This window comes from Orbicella franksi, chromosome 2, assembly GCF_964199315.1.
Source record: "Orbicella franksi chromosome 2, jaOrbFran1.1, whole genome shotgun sequence".
Classification (NCBI taxonomy): domain Eukaryota; kingdom Metazoa; phylum Cnidaria; class Anthozoa; order Scleractinia; family Merulinidae; genus Orbicella; species Orbicella franksi.
In genome coordinates this window covers 27,771,502-27,781,275 of record NC_138146.1, presented here as the reverse complement: position 1 = coordinate 27,781,275, position 9,774 = coordinate 27,771,502, and the positions used below count along the sequence as shown (strand labels likewise).

Genomic DNA, 9,774 nt, shown 5'->3' with positions numbered 1-9,774 from the left:
GATCCACTTCAGGGAAACAATAGAAATTGTACAGGTGGTGGTAGAATTCTAATGTCATTAAAATCTTGCTCGCGTTGTTGTCCCATGTCAAACTGAACATGGTAAGCTGATTTCAAGCAGCCTGTATTCCGTCTAAGTACTGTTCCAGGGAGGTAACTTGAGTATCCGGGATAGTAACCAATCACACGCTGCGTTGCATGCACGTGACTGTACTTTGGGATTATGTCCAGGACAATGGCTCTTTGGTCGCTAGCTTGATGCGAAATGGATCCTGATTGGTCCAGTTGCACCTCAATGTAAAGCGTATCGCCATGGTAACCTGTTCTTTTCACGAAACCGCGATGGTAGAGATTGTCATTTCCTCGAGCAAAAACACGAGCTCCGACTGAAAAAAGATTGAAAAACAGGATCTTTAGCCGAGATAATTTTTAATTACTTTAGGTGATTCGTAATTGCTTTGATTTTGCTTTCACAATAACCTGTGACTCGTTTAAAAAAAAAAAAAAGACTAACGCCACCTAGAGTGGTCTTCAATCCTCCGTAGGAAAAAAGATGGCGTCTGTACATTTACCCACAATGCCATGCGACCCTTAGTACAAGGAAAACCATTTTTTGACAATATTTTTCCCTATGCTAACGAGGGTTTGAGGGTTTTAGAACTTTTCTGTTCGTTTTTTTTGAGCGTTGTTAATCAGGCAATTACTTTGGTTTGGTTTTGGTTTGGTTTTTGGCATCTGAAGGCAAACGTCGAAGAGGACGGCCAAGACTGAGAGACGTGGCGAAAAACAGTCAACAAAGAGAGAGAACATCTCGGAGGGAAGCAGAAGTAGCGGCAAAAGACCGAGTTGCTTGAAGGAGAAGGATTCATGGCCCCATTCTCCACAAGGAGAGAAAGTAAAGATGATGATGATGGTTTTTGGTTTCACGACACTCGAATGAAAACCGCTCTATTCAACCAATGAGAAACAAAACGAAACCCAATCGCGATTTGGTCTCAGTCATTTTTCCCGCTCTTGGCGCGGGTCACTTAAATATATATAGAATTGTGATTGGTTGATTGTGTTGTCTACGTCCCCTATAATTGGCCGTTACAAATGTTTTGGTTTTAGTTTTACCACACTCAGTTGAAACTAGTTCTTTCAGTAGCATACAATGAAATTAATACCTTGATGAACTGAGGAGGAGAAGAAAGGCAGCTTTCGTAGCTTATCGATCGTATAGTTGCCGACTTGGTGATCACGGTCCAAAGTAACCTCATAATACTCCTTGTCTTGTCCTCGACATAAATCATCAGATACAAAGCCAACAAGGTATTGCTCGCTCGCACTTGCAGCGGGTGACACCGCGAGAACGTGATCACCTATGTTAATCCAAGCCGGTATAGAGTCGGGTGTAACTGCTGTTTTATCCTCATAGCTGTACTCCGTTGTATCTCCACTGTCGAATTTGAGCAGAAATGTGAATTCTCTATCCTCCGTCACGTTACCGTAAGAGTAGCTGCTGTCCCGTCTTCTTGCAAGAAAACGTTCGCCTGATGGAAATGTAAAAATGTTCAGAGGGAATTTAGATCATCAATGTTGCACCATAAATAATTAAGTTCCTCACTGTTAGCCAGTATTGTTTGCTGAAGGTTTGTTATAAGTTCTTCAGTGTTTTATCCTCCAGTGACTTTATTAGTGAAAGATCTCTTTCCATTTTAATGTAACCTCCGACATCACAAACCAGGTTGGAAGAATTCCTACTTTCAAAACTTTGCGTCTTTTAATGTAGATGTAGTGAAGTCCCTACAATTGAGGGAGGGAAAAAAACTGATAGAGGAGAGTCAGGGTGGAGATGACGAAGGAAGGAAGAAAGGGGAAGAGTCAGAATGGAAAAAAAAATGGTTCTTAAATATGAAAAGCTTTTAGATATATCTAATATATTTATAAATAACATATTTATAAATATATCTTTAAATATATCTTTTATCAAAATATAAGATATATTTAAAGGGAAGTCCCGTGCCAGAGGTCATCTCTAGTTTCTCTAGCATGAAGCCATTAGGAGTATTTCTTCTAACCCTGCGTGGAATGCTAGTCCATTGTGCAGGTTAGGCCTCTAATTTTTCTCATGTTACCTCAACAATTTACATGGTATCCATTTCTACTCCTGGGCAGATCGAGAGAGGCACTGTGAGAGCTTTATGTAATGAGTGCAAAGTGTCTTGCTCAAGGTAACTACACAATCAACCCCACAACAGAGCCTTAATTCTAACCTGGATCTACGCTCTAACCATTGCACCTCCTCACCTCCTATGTTTCAATTATAGCCATAGTTTATACATTTACAGACACTGGTGGGTTTTTCTTACCTTTAAGTACAATAATCTCAGGCTCTTGACCAGCAACGAGCACCAGCGACAACAACAAGAGCCATGGCCTCTGAAGCAAAGCCATTATCAAGTTAGAAGAAGAATCTGGAACCCACTGCAAGGGATTGCATAATTAGTTTGTTTTTAGTGATCTTAATATCACATCACATCACTTACTTATATACCTAGCTGTTTTTGATAAATTACTGATCTTATTGATCTTTTTTTAATACTTTCTCATATATGCACATACGCATTTTAACCAGACGGTGACACAACATAAAAAGGGTCAACCTTTATTGAAATCCTAAACTCTCGAGCCAGCATTTTTAAGCTGGTTCACATGTTTAATTTGAATGTGTTTCGGATGGATTCATAGCAACATCAATCTTTTTTTCCAAATTAGAAAACCTAAACTACGGATATTTAAGTTCAGCTTCTGATGGTCTGAAATTGGAGAAAATTTGACCACAGCTCAACATAGATGTTCCTATATAAGGTCGGAACTGAGGCTCTAATGAAAGACCATGAAAACGTCCGGATTGTCTACGCAAAATCCTTGATAGTGAGGGGAATACTAGGACGAACAAATGTAGACCTGTGCACGAAGACTTATTTTCTCACAACTCCTTGAGAATAATATTCTGCCCATAAATGGAAGAACTGAGCAAGAAAAAGTTATAAAATCTGAGGTGAAAATTACCATCTACCTGGAAGGACTAAGCTTTCTTTCCCTTTGAGTTCTGAAATAAGCAATTTACCATATCGCAGCCGAGTGTTTTTCTCTTATGAAATTGTTCAAATAGTAAGATCGAAAAAAACAAAAAGACAAGAAAACAATTCGCCATTTCCACATGCCCCATAATACACCTGGTTTGCCCCCCAAAATTCTGCATAACCTTTGTTTCCCATTTCTCCTGGGTATTACAGTGGACCCATGAGAAACTGAAGACAAGGCTTATGCAAAATTTTGAGGGGCAAACAAGGTGTTTAATGGGGGACGTGGAAATGGCGAATGAAACGAGAAAAAATTGAATCAAATTTACACTTCTTTAGTAAGGGACCGTTCATTTTTTATAAGGTAGGGGGGGCTGGTGGGATTTGGGGGGGGGCCATGCGAAAAAAAATGGCTTTCGAGGGGGGGCCATCCCAAAAAAATAAGGGAAAAAGGGGGGGTCACGTGAAATATTTTAGTAAAACTTTAAAATGGCATGATGTTTGAATGTCAAAAAAATTGCTATAGAATAAACATAGAAGGCAGGATACAAATTTATTACAAACTTTCCTTCTGCTTTAAAAAAACGTTTGGTGACAAAAAGCATTTGTAGCTACTGAAAAGAAGTATTTAACACTGTTATTTTCGAATGCAACTTTCACTGGCACTCATCTTCATCTCCGCTGTCGTCGAGTTCTTCGTCGCCACTTGCGCTGCTATGGGAGTCTCTTTCACCAATGCTGCAAGAAGCAACAATGCTTTCCGTCAGAGTGTACTCTTCAGGGTACATGAAGGTGTAAACATAATCTCTGACTTCCCGCTCAAGGTTGGTGGTGATTCTGCTTCTTGCAGCATTGATGAAATAATTTCCTTCCAAGAGCTGTGCGACGTATGGCCCATCTCTTCTAAATATCGACGTGGCAACATCCTCAACTTTAAGACACTCTTCCGGGACGGCCGTTCTAGGAGGGTACACAAGGCATTGTGGAAGATCATTTCCTAGCGGGTTTCCAACACAGATTCCATAAACTCGTTGGACGTTGTTTTCAGTCCGCTTCCTCTTTCTTTCATTTGACTTTCCGCGGTTTTCTTATTTCCTTCTCCTTTTGTTGATGTGCTGTTTGAGTATGCCTTTGAATATGCTGTTATAATTGCTCTTCTTATTTTCTAGTGCTTCCATGTCCTGCGTGACCTTCGTCAACTTAGCTTCTGTACATTTGATCTGTTTTACATTAAAACTGTAGGCAAATTCTTCGCCCTGCTTTAAAGCAAGCCCATTGGACTGAAAGAGTGTGGAATCGTGTTCCTTTACATCTTTCAATATGACATTCAACTTTTCCACCATTGCTCTGTGCTCTTTGATGGAAAAGTTCAGTTTTCTTCCATCACTGGGCTTCAACTGGTACCCTTGCATGGAAAACTCACTCGCCCTTTCTGAACAGCCATCCGCACTTAGAAAGATTGCTTCTTTTGCTTGTAAGATGTCAAACTGCCTGGATCGTTCAGCTGTAAACCTTTTCTTAAATGACTCGTCGCTTTCGCCATTATTGCGCATTTTGGAATGAGTGTCTTTCATGATGCTCATGTAGTAATGCGCTCTTTCCCCGATTGGATTAACAATATAAAGAAGAAAGAGCATGGAAGTGGCAGGCTGGTTTTATCTGACCCAGAGAGCATTGCTCTATTTGCAGATAAGTTTATTGTCAAATCGAAGTTTGTGGTGGATTATCTTCAGCATCTTGAAGTGCTGGAATTTAAAAGGAAAAAGAGAGCAGAAGAAAAGGCAAAGTTAAGTAGGGAGGAGGATTATCCTTGGACTGAGTTGTGCGAAGATCTAACCAAGCCTAAAAAGCTACATGTTCCAGAACTAAACAAGTACTAAAACCACCACGGGCTGAAGCAGCATTTGAAAAGCAGCAAGAGTGAGAAAGTAAAGGCAATTGTAAGACATTCATGCTTGTAGCAGAAGAGTCCTCTCAGAGCTGGCCAACCAACACTGAGAAATGCCAGGACAGTGACACAAAATGACAACAGGGCAAGTGCTGACAGCAGTGAAAGGGATGAAAGTGACAATGATGAGTATAACAGTGATGCCATTGACTCTGGGGGAGAAGATGACTCAAGTGACGTCATTCTTGCATTCATCAATTCAGATGAGGAAGATGCCAATGAGAGGCCAAATACCACACGCTCAGGGCGAGCCATAACTAGGAGATCCGAAATTGACTTCTCTTTCTTTTGATTTGTTTTTTAAACAACAGCTCTCTGTCGTATAGAGATTGTAAATATTGTCTTCATAGTGAGCACAATAACGTGAAGTAGGGGGATAATAGAGAAATATTAAAAAAGTTGAAATCTAAATATTTTTTGTCCATTTTTTTTTGGGGGGGGGGCCATCCCAAAAAATGACCGCTATAAGGGGGGGCCATGTGAAAAAATTGGTAAGCTGAGGGGGGGTCATGCGATTTTTAAATGGTGCTTCCCAAATCCGACCAGCCCCCCCCTCCCTCATAAAAAATGAACGGTCCCTAATGATGCGGAAAAGGCGAATGACAAATGAAAATGTTAACTTTGTAAAAGGCTATGGGAGACAGTAGCCGGGAACGAATTTACCGGCAATGATAACCCAACTGGTCTGATAAAACGTAAGAGTTAGTGTAAACACATACGTTTGTCGATGGTACAGACACCGCGCCATTGATGACTGTAATGCAACTTAGAATAAATGACCGTACTTGAAAAAGATTACTTAGTCGCGTCAGTCGGAAAAGAGTTGAGTTTTGTGAAATAAGGAAAAGCGGGCAACCCGATGTTAAACTCGTCCCTATTCAGAAGGATCAACTTAAAACCCGTTTAGTAAACGCTTTTCGATCCTTTCATCCATAATACTGAATAATTTTTGAATGGCGTTGGCTCTTTCAATAACACTTACAATGACTACTGAATCATGCATATAACTGTCTAAACACAACATTAGGGTGTCGAAACTTACCACGAACAAGCACTTTCGGCTAATTTTGTATTTCTTACCTGCTACTTGCTTCGAGGGAGTAAAGTTTCCGATAGAAACAATTTCATCTGGTCAATACAGGGAAATTACATTACCTGGCTGTTTGTTCAACGAGCTAAAATGTCAGGTAATTGCCAATGGGAAACCAGTAATGCAATATGCCACACCTGCTCTTGTCAAGTTTCAAAACTGGCAAAAGAATTCTTTAAATCAATTTATCTGAAGAAGAGTCAGTGAACGCTTTTAATATCCAAAACGTTCGTTGAAAATTTTGGGTTTGTTTTCTAGAGGCTTTATCACCCAAAGTCAACTTACCGCTTACATACCTTCAATTAATTGGTTATATTTGAAGAGCCAGTTCAAACACTTTGTGTAATTTGACAGGTTTTGTTCCGGCAGCACACGGCCATTATTAATAGTTCCCCTGCAAGGAAGAAACTTTAAGAAACCCCGCTTAACTGACCGCATCAGACTTGTCAAATAAGTTCTTAGAAATGAATTTTTTTCAGTAAATTGTCCTATTTGTGCAGATGATGATTAGAGAGCTTTTCTCTTTGGAACATTTTTGCAGACATACGTTTGTGATCTTGGCAACGAGATGCAATTTGAAGTTTTGCCCACGCCTAATGTAATTAAGTGAATCACTTTCAAGGACCAACGCTACGGATGTAGCCTAAGTGCTTCAAATTGGTCTTTCATAATGCCTCTCATTCTTTCCAATATTTAACAATCCTTGCCCTTTTTTTTTTTCATTTTCAGTATTACTGGGTTTTTTTTTTCTTTTACCTAATTTAACTTGAAATTTTTAAAAGGTCTGCTTCTGTCTAGGGAAGGGAGTACCGTCTAGAGAGGCCTTTCACCGGGCTTCCGGGCAGGAGAAGAGAGTCAAGAATAACTTGCATGTGCATGCTCAGAACGCGGGTAGGAACACCATAACAATCTTCAAAATAAGCTTAACCCAGCGATCCAGCCCTACATACATTACATACATACATACATTTTATTTGTTATCAAATTAAAATTACAATTGTAACATGCCCGCGGATAGCTGAGCTAATCTAGGCGGGTCATGTTTGGACGAGTTATTAATATACAACTAGGTACAACTAAATACAACTGAAGGTAACAAGAGAACTAAAGAGACTAGAATTGACAACGATGACTAAAGACAACTAATAAACTAACGATATTACAAATAATAGTTAACAACAGTTACGACGAGAGACTACAGATACACTAAAGCGAAATTATTAAGTATTAATGAATACATACTAGGAGGAAAATAAATTCAGCTTTACTTTTTGAACGATTTCTGTAAGATCAATATAACAGTCTTCTGAAGCTAGAATTTCAAAAAGTATTTGTTTTATTTTCCTCTTAAAGACATTTTTTGGAAGCTTTCTTAAATATATAGGTATTTCATTCCAAATTTTTGTTCCGATTCTAGAAAATGAATTCTCTTGAATTGAGAGTCTAGAACTTGCTAAAAGCCAACAGCCAAAACAGAAATCGGTAGCCGCGCATTCGCTACCCGCGTAATTCATGATGAGAAATTAGTTTTTTAATTGTATTTACTTACACGTACTCTCTAGAGTCTAAATCACTCGCTTGAATGACGCACATTTCACGTGCGAACTAGTCTACAGCAATCATTTCTGCTCAAAACGTAAAAATATGAGAAGAAAATCCATACGTTCTAGGTATCTTGCGATATAAACTTCGTCTAGATCTGCTAAGTTTAGGTAGAGTTCCTCCAGTTTCGGCACCATTAAAACGTTGCAATGAAGGCGCATCGCTATATATAGGGTTTGGTAGCGAAACAACTGCAAAAATCCGTGTGCTCCAACACGTGGCTATTTCCATATATTCTTCTATCAGCAACTAGTTTAGTAGCTTAAACTTTGCTTCATCGGACGCACTGTTTTTTCCTTTTTTTTCTTTTGCCTTAACACAAAAATCCATAAAAATGTATCATTTTTCTAAAAATTTATCCCCACCGCTTCTTTAACCACAAAAATCTCGTAAAGTAAATAGTTCATACGTGCCCAACAGTGCAGTCCAAATTATTCATTAAAAAAGAAAGATAGCTCTTTATACCTGTAAGTCCCATAACAAGATATTTCGAGAAACTGCTATAGTAGACCCAGCATTGAATGTAGGCTTCTGATGTAGGCAGGAAATATAATCGGGGACGGAGACCGTAAGCGCGCGCCATTTCTAGTATTGGGGCTGTCCCTATGATATGGGACAATTTTTCTATTTTTAGAACAAATTGCGCCATCTCGTGCGGCACACGCGCGTACATGCTACGAGGATTTTTGCGGATGTAGCGCGGGAAAATGGCGTCCGAAATTCCCGAGATGTTTGATGCTTTTGGCCCACAACTCAATACTTTCTGTTGGAATTTTGCTTCAGCGTTTTCGTCGTAAGCTGCTGCAGTTTGAGTGAAGTTAGACAGTGTCAAATTTAGTTATGTGCCGCTTTATGTCACTGACCAAGTTGTGTTCCGCAGCTTTTTTTACAAGGGCTCCACATTACTCCACTCTAAGTTTCACGTGTGTTGAAGATTACCAGCTTTTCCAAAACACAGCAAAAAAAGCTAGTTGGATATAATTGGATATAGCAGCGTTCCAGGACTTCAAAGTTTCCCTCCTCTTGCCACACGCCTGCGAGGATTTCACCAGAGTCTATCTCGACCGAACAGTCAAAAAAAAAATAATTGCAAGTTTGAAATTCGCCTGAATCGTAAGCAACGCTTGATGTTTTATTAAGGCCCAATAAGTGACAATAAAGTTTATGTCTGTAGATGCTGCTCAGTTTTGGTTGTGTAAAGATCCAATAAACTGACTGTTGTCGATGAATAAGAGCGCCCGCCGATACTTGGTTCAGTCAGTAAAACATGACAAATTGGACTTCCCCACTTTCGAGTGAAAACGTACATCGAACTCATGTATCTCTAGTTTTTAAATATGTTTAAGGTTGATAAATGTTTGGGAACATATTAAAAGCTTAGCTGAAAATATGTGAATACAGTAGAAATAATCAGCTTTCTTTAATCAACTCGAATAGTCACGGTACTCGAATAAAGATTTCGATTTTGTTAAAACTCCTTGTCTATTTTATTTTCGTAGTGTAAAATTTCACTATGTTAAAGAAACACTCATGATATTAGTACCCTTTTGGCGTTGGTGAAAATTGTTGCAGCATCTCGGCACAAAAGAGAGCGAAAGAAATCTGTGTCAAGGTTTGTTAACAATTGAAAACACCGATTCGGACTTGAAAGTGCACGCGCTGCGCTATACAAATGAGCTACTTGTACGCGTCAGTTTCCTTTCAAAATCTTTTGCAACTCGCCAAACAAACAGAAACAATAAGAAACTATCAAACCACGGTTTGGTTATGATTAAGCATTGTTTGGTAAACTCACAAATTAACTCGATACCAGAGTATAGAGTTTTCTTACATAACTTTTCTTTATAGAACAAGCGCAAAAGCTTACGCGTACAACTAGCGCGAGCATTCATTTACAGTGCGAAATCAAAGTCATGTTTTCGACCCTAAAAAACTTACCTTTTCCATTAGCTCAGAGGATAAAACTACATATAAGAGCCCTGGTTCTTATTCCCTGGCTAATTCCCTGCCATCGCTGTGAAAAATCTGCAAGAGAATCTCGCAACTCTCACCATTTGATCACGCAAC

The 9,774-nt window shown here is 39.3% G+C and overlaps 1 protein-coding gene across 1 annotated transcript; it reads right to left on the bottom strand.

Annotated features, from left to right (window-relative positions):
- LOC145479050 (uncharacterized) lies at positions 1 to 2,591 on the bottom strand. Its single transcript, XM_081457295.1, has 3 exons — positions 2,351 to 2,591; positions 1,166 to 1,531; positions 1 to 385 (listed from the first exon to the last, which is right to left on the bottom strand). Exons 1-3 carry the CDS (start codon positions 2,433 to 2,435, stop codon positions 9 to 11), a joined length of 828 nt encoding a protein of 275 aa, XP_081313421.1. The 5' UTR covers positions 2,436 to 2,591; the 3' UTR covers positions 1 to 8.
- Between the last annotated feature and the right edge of the window lie 7,183 nt (positions 2,592 to 9,774).

Excerpts from the sequence above, each read along its gene's own strand:
- LOC145479050 (XM_081457295.1), bottom strand. The coding sequence starts at position 2,435 with ATGGCTTTGCTTCAGAGGCCATGGCTCTTGTTGTTGTCGCTGGTGCTC. Across the intron at positions 1,532-2,350 it reads TGAGATTATTGTACTTAAAG|GCGAACGTTTTCTTGCAAGA; the intron begins GTAAGAAAAACC and ends CATTTCCATCAG. Across the intron at positions 386-1,165 it reads CTCCTCCTCAGTTCATCAAG|TCGGAGCTCGTGTTTTTGCT; the intron begins GTATTAATTTCA and ends ATCTTTTTTCAG.